Source organism: Nicotiana sylvestris, chromosome 12, assembly GCF_000393655.2.
Source record: "Nicotiana sylvestris chromosome 12, ASM39365v2, whole genome shotgun sequence".
In the NCBI taxonomy this organism is placed as follows: domain Eukaryota; kingdom Viridiplantae; phylum Streptophyta; class Magnoliopsida; order Solanales; family Solanaceae; genus Nicotiana; species Nicotiana sylvestris.
In genome coordinates this window covers 50,429,986-50,450,276 of record NC_091068.1, presented here as the reverse complement: position 1 = coordinate 50,450,276, position 20,291 = coordinate 50,429,986, and the positions used below count along the sequence as shown (strand labels likewise).

At 37.4% G+C, this 20,291-nt stretch overlaps 1 protein-coding gene across 1 annotated transcript; it reads left to right on the top strand.

The window, feature by feature from the left end:
• The first annotated feature begins 11,122 nt into the window (after nt 1-11,122).
• Nucleotides 11,123-11,473, top strand: LOC138883016 (uncharacterized). Its single transcript, XM_070163672.1, has one exon. It carries the CDS (start codon nt 11,123-11,125, stop codon nt 11,471-11,473), a length of 351 nt encoding a protein of 116 aa, XP_070019773.1.
• Nucleotides 11,474-20,291: the final 8,818 nt, after the last annotated feature.

Here is a 20,291-nt window from a genome sequence, read left to right as displayed (position 1 = left end):
ATTGAGGCAGTAAAGACTTGGCCTAGGCCCACAACACCGACGAAGGTTCATAGCTTTCTTGGTTTGACAGGTTATTATAGGAGGTTTGTAGAGGGATTTTCTTCCCTTTCAGCACCTTTGACAAAGTTGACTTAGAAGGGAGCAAAGTTTCAATGGACTGATAGTTACGAACGGAGTTTCCAGGCATTAAAGGACAAATTAACGTCAGCACCGGTTCAAACGCTTCCAGAAGGGATCGATGGTTATATGATCTATTGTGACACTTCAGGCATTGGATTAGGTTGTGTGCCGATGCACCATGGTAAGGTTGTGGCTTATGCTTCTAGATAACTAAGAAAACACGAGAAGAACTACCTGACCCATGATTTAGAGTTAGCTGCAGTGATTCATGCACTAAAGATGTGGAGGCACTACTTGTATGGCATTCATGTTGATATCTATATGGATCATAAGAGCCTCCAGTACATCTTCAAGTAAAAGGAATTGAATCTACTTCAAAGGAGATAGTTGGAGCTACTTAAAGACTATGACGTTGATATTTTATACCATCCGGGGAAGGCGAACGTAGTAGCCGACGCCCTCAACCGTAGATCTATGGGTAGCTTGTCGTATTTGCAGCCAGAAAAGAGGGGAATAGCCCATGAGGTTCATCAGCTAGCTAGTCTTGGAGTTCGATTATTGGACTCAGGTGATACTGGAATTATTATTTAGGATACGGCAACATCCTCTTTAGTAACTGAACTAAAGGAATGCTAGTACGAGGATCCTGTGCTAGTTCATTATAGGGATACCACTCTTCAGAAGGAGAAGACACCATTTGAAATTATAGAAGATGGAGTCCTCAGATATCAAGGGCGATTATGTGTGCCTAATATTGTAGGGATGCATCGGCAGGTTATGGGAGAAACTCACTATTCTCGTTATTCTATCCATCCAGGAGAAACAAAGATGTATCATGATATTAGGGAAGTGTATTGGTGGGGCGGAATGAAAAAGGATATAGCAGAATTTGTTGCCCAGTGTCCTAACTATCAGCAGGTTAAGATTGAGCATCAAAAACCCTATGGATTATTGCAGGCTATGGAGATTCCGACTTGGAAATGGGAAGTAATCAATATGTATTTCATCGTAGACTTACCTCATACCCAACGTAAGTTCGATTCGATATAGGTGATTGTTGATAGGCTTACAAAGTCAGCCCATTTTCTGCCCGTTAGAACTACATATTCCTCATAGGATTATGCAAGGCTTTATATTAAGGAGATAGTACGACTGCATAGTGTCCCTGTATCTATTATCTCGGATAGAGGAGCTCAATTTACATCTAACTTCTAGAGGTACTTCCAAAAGGGATTGGGGACTCAAGTAAGTCTAAGTACAGCATTCCATCCCCAAACAGACAGATAGGCTGAGCATACTATTCAAACACTGGAGGATATGTTACGAGCTTGTGTAATAAACTTCAAAGGTAGCTGGGATGATCCTCTGCCGCTTATTGAGTTCGCATATAATAATAGTTACCATTCCAGTATTCAGATGGCTCCATACGAAGCTCTTTAAGAACGGAAGTGTAGGTCGCCTATAAGGTGTTTTGATGTTGGAGAATCTGGATTACACGGACCAGACCTGGTTCAGCAAGCCATAGAAAAAGTAAAGTTGATTCAGGATTGACTATTGACATCTCAGAGTCATCAAAAGTCATATTCTGACATGCGGTGCTGAAACTTAGAGTTCGGGGTTGATAACTGGGTATTCTTAAAAGTATCGCCTATAAAAGGGGTGATGAGGTTTGGCAAGAAAGGCAAACTTAGCCGACGGTATATTGGGCCTTATAGGATCATTCAGAGAGTGGGCCAAGTAGCTTATAAGTTAGAATTGCCCTCGGAATTGGAGTCTGTCCATCCGATTTTTAACGTATCTATGTTACGAAAGTGCATTGGCGATCTTACCCGAGTGGTGCCTATGAATGATGTACAAATTACAGAATACTTATCATACGAGGAAGTTCCGGTTTCCATCCTATACCAATAAATTCGCAAGCTGCGGAATAAGGAGGTAGCCTCCGTGAAAGTACTTTGGAAAAACAACAATGTGGAAGAAATGACTTGGGAGGCCGAGGAAAACATGAAGTCTAGATATCTCTACTTATTTCCTCCTCCAGATAAGGGTCCGAGTGAGACGTCATAATCAATGGTATGAGTATAAATTCTTATGTTGGTTATTATCATTGATCATGTGAGGCCATTGTCGTTATTCATAATTATAGTCCTGTGTGTCGTTGGATTATTAAACTTCTACGGGGAGAGTTGGTAGTGGTGTTGTTATAGAGGCGACCTTGCCAAAGTTATATAGATCATGGGGAGTTGAACATTCGAGGACGAATGTTTCTAAGGGGGGAAGGATATTACATCTCGCGTTTTCATACGTTAAAATTTTGTTTTCAGTTAACCGATGTAGACTCTGGGATGAGATCATCTAGACGTTAACGTACTTCCGCTATTTATAACAAGCGATAAATAAGTATTATAAAGGATAAGGGGGTACACGAATTAAAAGAAAACGAGTTTCGTTGAAAGTGGCCAATTTGGAATAAATTAAGGGTCGAGCGTTAATACCCGATAATTATAAACTAGTACCATGCAAGATATCATATGACCACAGTAGTATAATGTATAGAGTATATATATAGTATATTAAAAATAAATAGAATTTTAAGTAATTTATAGCAATTTTTAAATTATGCGGGTAATTGGTTAATTACCGGATAACGAAACATTACCCAATTAACTAATAAGTGGACAAAAATTAACTAAAATAAACTATCCAATGTGGCACAAAGTCATCATGACAAGAAAATGACTCTTATCTTAGTCATTATGCCATGTGACCACTAAAGACCTAACTAAGTAAGACTTGATTTTAAGTCTTACCTAGTTAAGATAAGAACTTTGAAACCAAGTCCCAAGAACGTTGAAACCAAGAACTTTGAAACCAAATCAATTTCATGTCTTTGGCTTCATTTCAAATTCATGTCTTTGGCTTCATTTCAATTTGGTGTCTTTGGCATTGAAACCAAAAATTAGTAAGTTCAAAAGCAAAAAACATTTTACAAATTAAAAAGCTAATTGTCATACTACACCAAGACGTGAAAAGCATGAACAATTTCGTTTCAAAAATTTCAAAGGATTCAAGCAAATTCCCTTTCAACATATTTCACAGAAGTAGAAGCTTCATTTCATTCGAATAATTCCAGGAACAGGTATGTTAAGGCCCTCCCTTCTTTCTTTTGGCATGGTCCAAATTATACTGAAGAAACGAGCAAACACACAGTTTCCATAAATTACTCTATTCATATAAATAGTAGGGGTGTCTATATTTTTGACTCCCCATGAAAAATATTATTATCTTCTGTTCATGGGTCTTAGAATAATACGTAATTGGAAAAGTTTATCCGGAAGGAATATTGAGATTATTACGTATTTTTCATGCATTTTACTCATTTATACATGTGTATCGACCCATGACCAGTTGGCGTTATATACGTATATATGTAAATATATGTATATGAGATATGGGAAAAGGTTACGGCGCTATAAATGCACCACCACCTGATCAACCGGTATATGTTGATGATGTTGCCCACAGTGGTCGAGACGATATGATGGGATGCCCCCAGTGGCTTGATGATATTATGTACACCCATACCTATGCATGACACGGCATTTATATGCATGTGCATGACATTATAAACGTTTCAGAATTTACAAAGTTATTTAGATTTAAAGATGTGTTTATGTATTCCATGTTTCACCTATGTCTTTTACGTACTAATTTTCATGCCTTACATACTCAGTACATTTTTATTTCATGGGGCATGCGTTTCATGCCCGCTGTCGCGCCCCCTTTTTTCCCTTCGCGAGGAATTCCGGGGTTTTGACATTCATGGGGGTAATAACTCATTTCCTTTTGGGAATTGGGTATTTGAAGAGTCGTCACCTAACGGATTATGGTGCGTTAGGACACCTAGAGCGATTAACTCTTGGATTGGTTTGTATTACCAGAGATTTAGGGTAAGGGCTCGAAATAACCTTGAGGGGAAGGTGTTAGGCACCACTCGCGGTCCACAACGGTGGGTCCCGGCCGAATTTATATTTAGGAATTAGTCCATAAATAGTTGAATCAAATAATTTGCAAGTAAAGCACGTTAGATGTTGTATAACTCAAATAATAAGACAAAGATTTTGAACAAGTTGTATACATATAAAACAAAGTTTTAAACAGAAGGGATTTGAGAAAGGAGGGGCCCTAGGTTAGTTAGCCTACAGGATCACTCCACAGAATGTCCGGTAAATACTCCTCAATGAGGGGATACACATGACATTAGCGCGTAGTCATCATATCCCATATCTACCCTTCCAACCCCTTAGTGGTTATTAAAGTGAGTGTTGGTTAGTGATCTCTATTGCGTGTTGTTATCCGCCCCTTTCTTAATGGTCCTAGAGGAAATTTAGGACATATACCTATAGGCAGTTCTAGACAGACCCCTAAGATTTAAAGAAGAAAATACTAAGGCGACAGGCAAGAACAAATAGGACCTTAGCACATAAGGCAAAAAGAAGTAATTAGAGGCTCAAGTTTGCCTCCACAAACAACGCACATAAGCAGCATGACTCAAACACAAATAAGAGCCGTATTGTTAAACGGTATCCTAAGACATGATGTCTAAGTGAATATCAAGACATAGAAGATAGGCGGTTTATTTTATAAACTTAGAAGTAATGTCCCTATTAGTTTGCCTACTGATTTTAAGCTTGTTAAATCAGAACAACATTAAGTGACAGAAACAGTTTCAGAGTTGCAGGAATTGAAAACGCCCTATAGGTTTGCCTACACGCTGAATAGTGGTATCCTAAGAGCATGATGACTACGTTTGATATAGTAAAATAGTGGGCAAATTTTAAAACAGACTCTTGAGTTCCTATAGGCATGCTTTCTAATAGTAAATTAGAGCAGTACTCGAAAGAATTCATTTTAGGGAAAACAAACCACTAATTAGACCAGTTTCAAAATAAACTAATCATGAACTGGATTGACTTATTTAAACTAGACTAATTTTAGATCTATAGGCAGAATTTCTGGTGTTGCTCCCTATAGGCATGATATCTAATTGTTAATAGCTCATGTTAGAAACTTGTGGGCATGATAACAAATGGAAACACATGTAAATACCCGTTATAACAGAAGTTAAATTGGATCATATTCTATAGGCATGGTATCTACTCGTAAAGTTGGTTTTAAGAAATATAAACATGATTTCTATTATTGGAACCACTTGAGACCTATAGGCATGATTTCTAACATGGTAAGGCAAACATAGCAAATATAAAATCCTATAGGCATGGTTTCTACCCATATTACCCCACAAATATGTAACTACCCACCCTTTTTCACTAGTCACCCCAATATTCATTTACAAATTATTACAAACCAGATGAATGAATTACATAAATAGATAAAAAAGAAAAAGAAGAAGTTACACTATAGGGAGCTTAAAGCAGTCCCAAGTGATTTCCCAAAAACCTCCAATAGCCTCAAATGCCAATTTCATAGACAATATCATTGTCCAGGTGTGTCAGAGTTCCCTAAAGATCTCAAGGATCTGGGGCAGTGCTCACACCTAGACTTTGGAACCAAATTGAGTAAGTGCAGTGTGGAAGGGTCAACCTCAGTGTGCTAGAGTTCAGAGGGTACTCAAAAAGGATCCCAAGGCAGTACACACACTGGAGGGGGCAGAACCTAGTGACTTAGGAGTAAAGTGAGAGTGCCTGATACAGTTTGAAAAAGGTTTCAGTAGGAAAACAGTGTTACAAGGGATTTGCTTGAAATAGTTTTGTAAAAAAAATAGGGAGTTATTAAATAAGACAATTTTGAAAAGGGTAAGGTGACTAACAATCAATCAAACCAAATACGAATTAAAAGAAGTTCATCAGCACTTCAATACATGGAATCAAACAGGTGCACATATCCACTCAATGGGTAATGAGGATTTGGGGTAAGTATAGGGCACATAGTAAGCACAGATGCACATAGGTACAGAATCAGAGAAGCCTTGAAAGGGGTTCAAAAGATTTTAAAGGATAGATATTGGTACCAATATAGTAGGAGTTTCAGAAACAATCATAGAATCAGCCATTTAAAGTGACAAATCAGGTTGTATATCAAAACTGGATAACAAGTAGACACAAAGCAAGGTAGAGTCATGTTGGGACAGACTACTAGGGGAGGGGGTAGAACATGTTCTGAAAAACCCTAAGAAGGTTAGACTAGCATGATAGATGAAGTAGTAATGTAAACATGTCAATTGCATGTTGAACAACAGAACCATAGATAGAAACAAATGAGAAACATAATAAACTGAAGTAGTAAAAGAAACATATTGGTTTTGAGACTTAAATTGAAATCAGAACATACCAGTATAGGGATGGTAAACACAAAGTGAGGAATAGGAAAGCACAATAGTTAGCCTTGGCTTGCAACCAACTAACTCAGAATAATAGCAAGTAATCAAAGAGATAGCAGAAAGTTTTGAGTGTGAGAGAGCTTTTTGAACCAATGTGTTCGTGTGTTTGTGTTAATGAGAGAGTATGTATACATAGTAGTTCGAAACTAGGTAAAATAAGGCAAGAATCACAATAGTATAGTAATTATGGAATTCAGAACCAATTAGGGCAAAATCAGTAGTTAAGGGAATCAGTTCAAACGGTAAGAACAAGTAACAAATAAGAAAAGAAATCAATGTACGACCAATAAGGAAAAATTTCAAATTCATCAAGTATAGGGTAAACAATTAGGGCTAAGTTCAGAAAACTCTAATTAAGGAGATAGTCAGTAAGAATAAAGTACCAATGCAGACAAGGTAGGCGAATCAATCAATTTGAATAGAAAGGGTAGGAGTCAAAGGTTTAAAGGAAGGTCTTCCAATCAAACCATGAAATAAGGAATCTAGAATCAATCAAAGAAAGAGTCATGAGTCAGTGTTTAGCATATAAATAGAATAAGATAAGAATAACCTCAGACATAGCAAGCAAAGAGGCAAGTCTTGAACAGTCAAGATAAACACAAGCACATAGAGTTGATATAAGTTAGGCTAAAAAGTCAGTAGGAACATATTCGAGGCAAGATAGTCACAAAAACTCAAACAAGGACTGGTCAGACATGCTAATACACAGAGCCAAACGAAGAAACCTAGAAAATTAGGGCTTTCAACATAGACGAGTTGAAGAGGTAGTAAAATCATAGAATCGGTCAAAATACGCAAGAAACAGAAGTTTAAATACAAAGAATCAGTTAAACAAAGTTTAATAGAAGTTCTGAAACCCTAATTTTTAGAAGGAGGTAAAAAACACTTGAAACCAATGATTCTTTGTAAAGAGTTCCAAGGAAAGTGTAAAACATTAAAGAAACAAACTCAAATAGTCCTAGATCTGTATAGATCTAGGAGATATATGAGGAAATTAGGGTATCAAAAGAAACTCATATAAAGATGAAAGAACCTGTCTAGAATCCCAAGGATTGTAACAAATACAGCATGATTTTGCTCGAAATCACACTGGAGTAGCCAAGAATAGACAAGTGATGAACCCTAGATGCAAGTCGGCATGGCCCTTGGCCCTTTAAGACCTTAGAGAAGGCAGGCATGACATGAGAGAAGCCATTGGAGGCTTAGGAGACGATGAGAAGTCACCGGAGATGACCAGAGAAGAGAGGTCGGCGTTTGAAGAACTAGGGTTAGGTTGAGAGTGTTTTGAGAGAGGAGAGGATCTTAGGGCAGTGGATGTGGGGAAATGGTTAGGGTTGGGGGGTCGTTTGGAATAAAAGGCAAGACTGAACGAGGGTCGTCGATCTTTTAGATCAACGGCCAGGATTTGATAAGTTTTGGGTCGGGTAGGTGCATTTAGGGCCTGGGTCGGATTATTTAATCCGAAATTGGGCTGGGTATTGGGTTTAATTGAGGCTAAGATTGAAATGCAATTTGGCTAGATTTTAAATAGCCAATTTATCCCCATATAATTTATAATAAATAATAGATCATTTATAAGAGATAATTTCGTGTACTACAATGATTTAAAATAGATATTTAAAATTTTAAAAATATAGAAGATTAATTTTATGCATATAAATATTATTATACATTAATAGGGCTAATATTGCAATTATATGCAAATTAGTTTTAAAAACATAAATGCAATTATAAAAAATGTACAAAAATATTTAAACAACATTTTGGCATAAATATAGGATTTAGATTATTAAATTATCACAACAATAATTTTAAGGATAATTATTGGAGATTTTATAAGTGAAAAAGAAAGAAATAAATCAATTTAAAACCTTTTAAAATTATAGAAAAATTATAAAGACCTTGTGCATGCTTATATATGCTTATATATATATGCTATTTTGAAAGTATATATATTTTATATATATATATATATATATATATGCTATTTTGAAAGTATTTATGCATATTAAAAAATATATAGGGAACAATTGGGTATCAACACCCGCAGGTGCAGGTAGGCAAGCTGACGGTCCCCCTCTTTAGTATCCCTAATCAGCGAGAATTGGCGTGCTCCACTTGATCCGGAGATACTTTGATTTTGGTACGATACATTTATATATATATATATATAACGTGGCTCAGTCCCGACTTTGTACATCTATGTTTCTATTAGAGGTCTGTAGACAATATGTCCAATTGAGTTGTATGTGGCCTTGTCGGCTTTTAGTTTTGGATGTATAGTTGTCTATAGCAGCCTTGACGGCTCGCCCACTGTATTCTACATATATACGTACATATGCCTTGAAGGTAGGTTTCCTTCTTGTATGTTATTTTCGTAATTCAGCAGATGTTACTCAGGTTCATATCTTAGATGCATGCTTAGGGGTGTTTGACAGGTAGGACTCGGGCACTCGTCGTGACCCATCGGTTTGGGTCGTGACACTGTCCTGCCATCTTTTCTGCATTCCGAGCTATTTCAAGGTGTAACTCGAATGTTTTTAGTTTATTTTCTTTTAAATTCCGATGTAAACCCTTATATCTTCAAATTCAATGAAATGAAATCAATATTTCATCGTCTATGAATCTCTCTCTTTATTCTTTCTGATTTTTGTTATTTTTCTTATCTCTCTTTTCAGTTCTAATAATGCAAACTTAAATAACATGACATGTTTGCAGACTTCATGCCCAGATCCTAACACGATGTCTAACTGTGAAATAATGAATCAAGAACCAGAATATGATGAAGATGAGACTTTTAGGGAAATAAACCAAGAACTGGAACAATTTGAGAATAAGCCTAAGCCAAACTTAAATGAAACTGAGCCGGTTAATTTGGGTAGTTCAGAAGAGGTCCAGGAAACCGTGATAAGCATTCACGCTGATGAAAGCACTAGGGATGCATTGGTCCAACTTTTGTTCTAATTCAAAGACGTGTTTGCTTGGTCCTATGATGATATGCCAGGAATGAGTGTTGATTTAGTGGTGCACAAATTGTCAACTTACCCCGGTTATCCCCCTGTCCAACAAAAGTAGAGAAAGCTTAAAATAGACATCAGTGACAAGATCAAAGAAGAAGTCACCAAACAGTTGAAAGCACGTGTGATCCGAGTGGTCTGATTTACCACATGGTTAGCTAATGTGGTCTCAGTGCCAAAGAAAGATGGGAAAACCCGAGTGTATGTTGATTATCGGGATTTGAACAAAGCAATCCCCAAGGACAACTTTCCATTACCAAACATCCACATCCTTGTTGACAACTTTGCCAAACATGAGATACAGTCTTTTGTGGATTGTTATGCTGGGTATCATCAAGTTCTAATGGATAAAGAAGACGCAAAAAAGACAGTTTTCACCACACCTTGGGGCACTTACTGTTATAGGGTCATGATGTTTGGTTTAAAGAATGTTGGGGCAACTTACATGAGAGCTATGACTGTCATCTTTCACGATATGATGCACCAGGAAATTGAGGTGTATGTTGATGATGTGATCATTAAATCAAGAATGCAGGACAACCATGTGCGGGATATGAGAAAGTTCTTTGAGCGTCTGCATAAGTATGACTTGAAGTTGAATCCAACTAAATGTGCATTTGGAGTAACATATGGGAAACTTTTGGGGTTTATAGTCAGTCAGAGAGGCATCGAGTTAGATCCAACAAAGATAAAGTCTATTCGGGATTTGTCGCCTCTGAGAACCAAGAAAGAGGTTATGAGCCTATTGGGGAGGTTGAATTACATCAGCAGATTCATCGCTCAGTTGACTTCCACGTGTGAGCCCATATTTAAGTAGTTGAAGAAAGATACGGCAATTAGATGGACAGATGAGTGTCAGGAAGCTTTCAACAAAATCAAAGAATATCTGTCGAATCCGCCAGTGTTGGTCCCACCCGAGCTTGGAAGGCCTTTGTTCCTATACTTGACAGTGTTGGAGAATTATTTTGGATGTGTTCTCGGGAAACATGATGTGACCGAGAAGAAAGAACAAGCCATATACTATTTAAGCAAGAAGTTCACTGGTTATGAAGCCAAGTACACTTTGTTAGAAAGAACTTGTTGTGCCTTAACTTGGGTCACTCAGAAGCTTAGGCATTACTTATTGGCTTATACCACCTATCTTATAACTATATTGGATACTTTGAAGTACATATTCCAAAAATTGATGCCCACAAGAAGGTTAGCAAAATGGCAAATCCTGCTCACTGAGTTTGACATAGTCCATGTCACCTGCACGGCAATGAAAGCTCAAGCCTTGGAGGATCACCTAGATAAGAATCCTGTTGATGATGAATATCAGCCTTTGAGTACCTACTTTCCGGACAAGGAAGTAAATTCAGTTGAGGTAATTCCAGAAGACACCAATGCTTGGAAAATGTTCATCGACGGAGCTGTGAATGAAAAAGGTGTCGGGATTAGGGCAATTTTGATTTTGCCCACTGGTCAGCATTATCCAACCATAGCTCGGCTTCGGTTTTTCTGTACGAGCAACACTTCCAAGTATGAAGCCTGCATTATGGGCATGAATATGGCAATCGATCAGGATGTGTAAGAATTGTTAATCATGGGAGATTCCGACTTGATTATTCGACAAGCTCAAGGTGAATGGGAAACTCGGGACATCAAGCTCATTCCATACAGGCAACATATGAAAGATCTTAGCAAGCGGTTCAAATCCGCCGAGTTCAGGTACATTCCTCGATTTCACAATGAGTTAGCTAATGCACTAGCTACTTTGGCCTCGATGTTGTCGTATCCAGGCAATGTCCACATTGACCCATTAGAAATCCAAATTCGAGAAAGACATGGTTATTGCAATACAGTTGAGATGGAACCAGGTGTTCATCCATGGTATCATGATATCAAAAGATTCTTGAAACCAAAGGAATATCCCGAACAAGCCAGTGGAGACTAAAAGAGAACCATTAGAAGGCTCGCCAGTAGTTTCTTCTTGAGCAGAGAAGTCTTGTATAAAAGGACTCCAGATCTAAACCTTTTAAGATGCGTGGATGCCCAAGAGAGTGGAAGACTCATGAACGAAGTGCACGCAGGAGTGTATGGACCCCATATGAATGGATATGCCCTTGCAAATAAATCCTTCAAGCAGGTTATTACTGGATGACCATGGAATAAGACTGTTTCAGTTTTGTCTGAAAGTGTCATCAGTGCTAGGTACACGGTGACCTGATTCATGCACCGCCTTCAGAATTGCATCTTATGTCGGTACCGTGGCCGTTCATTGCTTGAGGTATGGATGTTATTAGGCCAATCGAGCTGAAAGCTTCGAATGGGCAAAGATTCATCTTAGTGGCCATTGACTATTTCAACAAGTAGGTTGAAGCAGTCACTCTTAAAGCCGTCACCAAGAAAGCAGTGGTGGATTTCGTGCATTCCAACTTTATCAGTCGTTTTAGTATTCCTAAAACTATCATTACGGACAATGCTGCAAATTTGAACAGTCATTTGATGAGGGAGGTATGCGAACAATTTAAGATCACGCATCAGAATTCTACCCCTTATCGGCCCAAAGCTAATGGTGTTGTTGACGTAGCAAACAAAAACATCAAGAAGATTCTTAGGAAAATGATTCAAAGTTCTAGACAATGGCATGAAAAGTTTCCTTTTGCATTGTTGGGATATCGCACAACCGTGCGCACATCAGTTGGGGCGACACCCTATCTATTGGTTTATGGTACTGAAGCCGTAATACCCGCAGAAGTTGAGATTTCATCTCTTAGAATCATCGTTAAAGCTGAGATTGAGGACAATGAATGGGTCAAGACCCGTCTAGAACAATTAACCCTAATTGATAAGAAGTGGATGGTTGTAGTTTGCCACGGGCAGTTGTATCAACAAAGAATGGCATGTGCCTACAACAAGAAAGTGCTGCCTAGGAACTTTGAAGTGGGGCAACTCATTTTGAGACGTATTCTCCCGCATCACAAGGAAGCAAAAGGTAAGTTCGCTCCAAACTGGAAGGGTCCGTACATTATAAGAAAATTGTTGCCAAAAGGGGCATTGTACTTGGGAGACATTGAAGGAAATGACCCTAAAACAGCTGTCAATGCAAATGCGGTCAAAAGGTATTATGTTTAAGCCTTCTGCAGTATTGATATTCTCCGATTGGGATGATGAAGGCTTTCATTCTCTCTACCCAAACACTTTTAACTCTTTGTTGACCCCTTGAGCCAGTTACCTTTCTTTGATTACCCTCTTTGGAACCCGAAGATGTAGTATTAAAAAAAGAGAAGAAAACAAAACAAAACAACAAAAACCAAAAAGAAAATAAAAAATAAAGTTTCCTGAACTACATTTGACTTGATTCTGAAAAGATATGTAGGCAGCCTCTCTCTGGGATTCAGTCACATCAAAACAAAAATCCAAATTGCCCCAAAAGTTGAAATTGGGGCAGAAAATATAATGGTTGGGCGATGATTTGCCTAAAAGGTTCCAAAGTTGTAATTCAATCGAAACTCTTTTACCCTAAATCCCGTTCAAAATTCTTCTGATCAATCGATAAAGATGTTCAAAATGGGAGGATGTTGGTTACTTGGATCTGATACAATCAAATAAGAAATAAAATGAGAGAGTCTTATTGGTGAAAACACACACGGGCACCGTAATGCGATGGTGAGCAGAGAAATTGAAAATGAGAAAGTCTTGTTAGTAAAAACTCACAAAGAGTACTATAAGGCGACAGTGAGAAGAGAAATAAGAGAGGTTGGTTGGTGAAAACCCACAAAGGGCGCCACTGATCGAAAAAGGAATCCCTTACAACCATTGGCACTAATAGAGTCCTGACAAGGTTTCTCGGTTTTGAGGTATGAGTTATGATGGGTTTATGAGAGTTGGATGGTTTGCACAGATCGGGTATCCAGTATAAGAAGCATGTCATGCCTATCGAAGTCTGTGTGCACTCCAGATAAGTCCTTCTTTCCTTTCCCCGAAAGGGACACTTCTCGTTTGAATTCATTATCTTGTCTGTTCTTTATTTTTCGTTGATTCCCTTTCGGTCTAATTCTCCTCCGAAACTAATACAAAGAAAAGATGGCAAGATTGGTTTTACAGGGTTTTGTTTGACAAAAGCTAAAATTCAAGAAAAAGCACCCAGCCTCAGCAGGTGCATCAAGTCGACCTCGACTGGACATGATGGCCGATGTTCCAGATTTGAAAACTCTCGAAAAGAAAAGAAATCAAATTCAAGTGCCCATAAAGGCAAAATAAGATGAAAAGGACAAGCCCCACACGGGTTAACCATCATGTGGAAATTTGGAAAGTCAAGATCCCTCGGTATAGAAATGAAACCAATTTACAGAACCTCAACAAGTAATGGAGATTTTTTTGAAAGAGCCAGGCCAAGATCAAGTGATTGAAACAATAGAGGACACAAAACCAACTGCCGTTTCAAACTGACAAATTATTCTTTGATTTAAAAATAGGAAAATAGTTTCAATCCAAAACAACCTCGCAAGAAGCAGGTGCAATAAAAGCAAGGTGTGTAGAGACCAAAACGGTCTTGTGGCAAAAGTTAACCCAAAAACGGGAAGTCCCTTTCAAACTTTTCATTCATTCTTCTGAATAAAATGCTAAAAGTGAAATGAAAAGAAAGAAGAAGAAAAATTCAAAACCATGGTAGCATAGGGTCTCCAATCTCTAGCTACGTCTTTTCCAATATAGGGTTCCATTCCCTAGTTGATGCTAGCATAACCTGGTAATCTTTCCAACATAGGGTCCCACCCCCTGATATTTTCGGCATAACCCGATGACTTTCTCGGCATAACCCGAGGACCTTTCTGGCATAACCCGATGACTTTTTCGGCATAACCTGAGGACCTTTCTGGCATAACCCGATGACTTTCCTAGCATAACCCGAGGACCTTTCTGGCATAACCCGATGACTTTCCCGGCATAACCTGAGGGCCTTTTCGGCATAACCCGAGGACTTTCCCAGCATAACCCAAGGACCTTTCCGGCATAACCCGATGACTTTCCTGGCATAACCCGAGGACCTTTCCAGCATAACCCGATGACTTTCCCGGCATAACCCGAGGACCTTTCCAGCATAACTCGATGACTTTCCCGACATAACCCGATGACCTTTTCGGCATAACCTGATGTCTTTCCCGGCATAACCTGAGGACCTTTCCGGCATAACCCGAGAACCTTTTCCGGCATAACCCGATGACTCCGCCAGCATAACCTAGTAGTCTTTTCCAGTATAGGGTCTCACTCCCTAGTTGATGTCAGCTTAACCTGGTAATCTTTCCAACTTAGGGCCTCCGATCCCCATTTGATTTCATTTAGATATAGGGTTTTCACTCCCTAATCTTTTTTTCTCAAGGATACACAATCCTGATTTTATGGATTTCAATAAAGAAGTAGTTTCGATTTTTGTTACAATAACTCACGAAATTTTCCTAGTGAAAACTGGAGTAGAAAAATTTCGTTCGTTTATTTGTTTTGGTGCTTGAACAGGTTTTTACCGTAAGGCACGAGGTTTGAGATGACCAAAAGAAGAAGTCTCAACCCAAATAAAAGAAAAGAAAAACAAGAAAATAAATTGAGCTCTAGTGTAGAAGCAGAGAAAAGATGCAGACCGTTCAAGATATGATTGAAGTCACGAACTTTGCAGGTCCCGTCTTGATCTGAAAAGCTGAAGAAGAATGAACCAGCGGTTGCGGCTAACGAGCATCAAGATTTAGATCGGAGTTTGTAGGAAGAGCCATCCAAGACTTAGGATCAAGCTCTAGAAGGTTTATAGATAGGAATCTTGTAACTCGTAGTTGATAGGCTTAGCTAGTTTAGCTTTTCATTTTTCATTTTGGTGTAATAAGGAGCTCAGCAAGCAGAAATAGCAACAACAACAGTGAAATCACAGTTACTCGGTAGTCCCACCTACCAAAACTTCCAGAACTATCCTAACTTGATTCCTTTATAGCCAAGGATATGTGAGCAACCTCCGAAGCAAAGTTCGGTCAGACTTTTTCCAAAAAAAAAAATGCTTCTCATGGAGTTTCAAACGGGCAAAAGTCGCTCGTGGTTGCTCATTTTATCTTTGACCGAAAACTCTTCGTGTTGCCGAGCAAAGAGGGACAACTGTGAGCATGTAATTTTTACCCTATTCAAAATACTCCTACAAAATCAAAGAAATATATTTCTTTCCCAATTATTTGCAATTTATAGGATTTTTGTTAGGGTTTTATTAATTGATTGCATTTTTGTGCACGTTTAATTTTTATTAAAATCATGAAAATGCCCCCAAAATGTTAAAAAATACTATGCATTGCATATTAGATTTTATATTCTTACTTTTAGGATTAATTGTATAATTAATTGCATCATTAAAATAAAATCACTCATTTTTACATTTTTTAGCCTTTAATGCTAAATTAGTCATTTCCTCTTCATTAATTTAGGATTAACTAATTTTTGTAAATATTAAAATTAGATAATTAGTTAATTTTGCAAATTAGATTAATTTAGGATTTTAATTAATTAGAAAAAAAAAGAAAAAGAAAACAAAGAGAAAAAGAAAAATAAAAAAAAGTTTTATCTTAGTATATTAGGCTAATTTCTAATTAACCCAAATACAATACCCGTTTGCACCCAAGCCCAATACCCTATCTACCCGGTCCAATGCCCCAGTCACAAAACGACCCCATTTCGCCCCAAAGCAATCCCATCTGTTGATCGTTCCAAATCCAACGGCTGGGAACTGGTCGACAATTAAATATAAAAATGTCTGAAGACCGACCCCCCCCCCCACATTAGACCATCTCACTTCGTCTATCACCCCAAATCAGAGAAACCCTAGCCGCCCTAGGATTCCCTTGCTGCCTCCGCTGTGGTCCGCCGACCAGAAATCGCCTCACGGCCAGATCATCTCAAAACTCTACCAAATTAACACCCTATAACCTCCTTTCCCTCTCCTTTCCAAATCCCTAAACCATTTCCCTCAAATCTTTCCCAAACCGCTCAAATCTTGGATCTAAAATCCTAACCCTAATTTTTCCCTTTTTCGATTTCCGGTCAACTTCTGGGTTTTGAATCCCAAGACTTCCATTATCGACTGTTTTTATTGAGAACAGTCGGTTAATGGTCGTCCACGTTTATTTTACCCCATTAAAGCTGTCCGAGTTCATGACTGATTCCAAGTTCGAAGCAGGTTTTTGGTAATCCCTTTTGCGTTCTTTTTTCTTCCTTCTTTTGTTCATCTCCTGCATCTTCTTTCTTTCTTTTAGCCGCATGTTTTAGGTAATCACAACTCTAGGTTTTCTCCTTTTTTTTCATGACTGTTTAGTTTATTTGGATGCATCTATCTATTAAGTTAACTGAAGCATGCTAAGTTTCATCATTTGAAGTTTGATTTTAATTTGCTTAAGTTCAGGTTTAATTAGGTTTAATGTTTTAGGTTTTGATAAATTGTTTGTTCTATTTTCTTTTTGTGTTTGTTTCTCTTTTATATTTGTTTTAATGTTTAGTTAAGTTGATTAGAATAGTGTCAAGAGTTAATTAACAGCTTGTTTGGCCGATTTCTAATTAATTATTAAGAAAATCTTAGACTTATGTAATATGTTTAATTGCAAACTAATTAGGTTAATTTTCTAGGATTTCTTTGCATCTTCATTTTAGTTTTGTTATTTACTGTTTGGATGTGTTGTTTGTTAAACTTAGTTTTGTTTAAGGTTAATTAGGTGGACCTATTAATTAGGATTAATTTGTTTGAATTAAATCCTAGATGCCCTTAAGTTTAACTTTTAATTTCAGAATTAAAAGGGTATTGAAATAAGCCTAGGAACCCTAAGGCTGGAATCTTCTAGATTGTTCTAGGAGGTTCCACAAATGCAATTGAAATCAGAATTCAGGTCAAGACTGGTTAGGACTGAAATATCTAATAAATGAAAGGGTAAAACTGAATTTTATATGGGGTAAATATCATAAGGTTCTAGTATTTTGGACAGCTGCCCCATTCTTAGCAAAAAATATTGAAATTAGGTGGGAAAAAAGGATATACAACTGTCAAAGATGGTGTACTATTCTGACTTTTCAGAATTTAAGTTAGAATATTCCATTTTGATGCCATCTAGTATACCCTCTATAAAGAAAAGTTACTCCTACACACAGGAGATTTTTTCCAAACCTTAAAAAGCACCTCAAAAAGCTCAGCCTTACTATTCCATTGGTAGCTGATCAATTTTTCTGATTTCGACTTAAATCAAGATAATTTTTTCCTTTGAAATTTCTGGGTTTCTTGAGTTGCAAGATAGTTTGAGATTGAAGTTGTGACACTGTTGTTCATTGCTACTAGTTTCATTGGTTTCCTGTTGGTCTTCTGATGTTTCCTTAAAGATTCATGGCTTTATTTTCTTATTCTTTATAACCAGGTATATCTTGAGCTTTGAATGATGAATGAAATGCAAGCCTGTTTTGAAGAGTATACTACTGCTGTGGAGTTTAGTATTCATGTTTAAATTTCAGCTTCTTTTGATGTTTCTTCAAGTTATTTGACTCTTGTTCTTTAGTTTCTTCCTCTCTAGCTTCTACCTAAATACATTAAATCTGTTGTGTTGTTCCATGAATCAGCTAGGATGTTTAGTGTCGAAAGTGTTGAATAGTATCTCTTTCATGTGTTAAATTTCAGCCTAAATAGTTTAGCTTAAAATGTTGAATTTTGGTTTGCTTTTACATGTGTTTTAAGTTATTCAGCAGTCCAGTTCTCTCAGCTTTGTACAAAGTTTCTTGGATCTATTTTGATAGTTAATAGTTTAATAGGGATTCTTACGTATGAATGTCTGAATTAGATCATTTTGTATTCATTTCAAGTTGGTAAACAACTCCAGCAGTTTGTCTGGTTGTATGTTAAGAAATGTTGACTAGTATATTAAGCATAAAATGCAATATTTGGTTGCTTAGTGTATTCAGTTTATATCGTCATTAATTTTAGCATGGTTAAAATGATTGTATATCTAGGTTTAAGGGTGATTTATGAATAGTCTAAGGTTTAATCTTATTTTTATTATTACTAAATGTATAATAATGAGTTAAGACCCATCATGTTAGGCGTTTAACACTTTATTTCTTTTAGGATCTGTGCAAATGTTTGGTTACATGTGAATTGAGACGATTTAAGCTTCAACAAGCTTAATGATGAAAGTTGTTCCTTAAAAGTAATTGGGCCTAGAGATGGTCCAAATGAGGTTGCCAAGCCAAAAGCAGGCCCCCCTTTGTTTCCATCCTCTTTTGTCTTCATGCTTCTCAATTTCGAGCCCAGTTGGCACCAACTTTTATTTTTTGTAAAAATTGCACGGGGCGCCCTCTTTGGTCGCCCCCATTTAACATATACCCATTTTTTAAAAAACTTTTAACTTGTACCCACTTTTTAAAAAACTTCAGCCCCCTTTCTCTTACTCCTTCTCCCAGTGATATACATATCTCTCCGGAACTTAACATTGATGTAACAATATCTCTCCTTCTGTGGCTTCACTCAATTCCTCAGAATCCATCTTACTATACATAATTAAAATAATTAAAATCTTTATTTTCAATCTGCTTCTTCAATGTTCGTCAAAAGAAAAGTCAATTGTGTTACCGGAATCCCAATTTAAAGTGTTGCGGCTCAAAAGAATCTAGTCTTCTTGACATTTATGGAGCTATAATATCCCCAACAGCTAAAATAGTACTACTTAATGCCATTTAAAGTCATCAGATCTCAAACTCTCGCATGCAGAAAGATCATGTGGATGAAGGATAGTTAATCAATGATTTTTCTGTAGTACTGGTCATGTATATATCCCTGCAGAAGTCCTCCCCCAAAAATAGCAGTACATACTTAAGGGTTTTAAAAACTTCAGCTATAGAGCTGAAATTCGCCAATTACAAACAAAAACTTCAGCTCTAGAGCTGAAGTTCGCCAGTTACAAACAAAAACTTCAGCTCTAGAGCTGAAATTCGACAGTTACAAAACAAAAACTTCAGCTCTAGAGCTAAAGTTCGCCGGTTACAAACAAAAACTTCAGCTCTAGAGCTGAAGTTCGACAGTTACAAAACAAAAACTTCAGCTCTAGAGCTGAAGCTTACAAACAAAAACTTCAGCTCTAGAGCTGAAGTTTGCCGGTTACAAACAAAAACTTTAACTCTAGAGCTGAAGTTCGACAGTTATAAAACAAAAACTTCAGCTCTAGTGAACTTCAGGCCCGACTACTAGAATGCTGAAATTTTACGTGATTGTCTTTGCTACGTCAGCCCCGTATACTGAAGTTATGCGAAAAAATGGGTACGTTTGCATTTTATTTTGCAAAGCGGGCATAAATTAAAACGTGACACAAAAAGCGGGTATAAATGCAAATGCCCCTTATTTTTTTATGATGCTCTTAATAATATAATGGGCCTTCTGTTGGCCCAATTTTTTTAATTTATAATTAAAGGTCTTGCTTATCCTCCAATGCATACTTACAACTAGTAGCCTTATATTGAACCTCGAATTAGTTTTAATACGAACATCCGTAGTTTGCTTTAGTTTAGTACAATCTTTTAAAATAAATTGAGGCGTGCCATTCACAAATGAAATCCATAACCCATGTCCCTCACATTAATACCAACTAGTGTGAAAAACACTTGGAACATTCACAACTAGTGTAGAAAATACTTTGAACATTCGTAGTTTGCTTTAGGCGCGTTTATAATAAAATTATCATAGCTACGGGTACGGTTCCCGTGACGTAGTTATGATACAT

Excerpts from the sequence above, each read along its gene's own strand:
- LOC138883016 (XM_070163672.1), top strand. The coding sequence starts at position 11,123 with ATGGGAGATTCCGACTTGATTATTCGACAAGCTCAAGGTGAATGGGAA.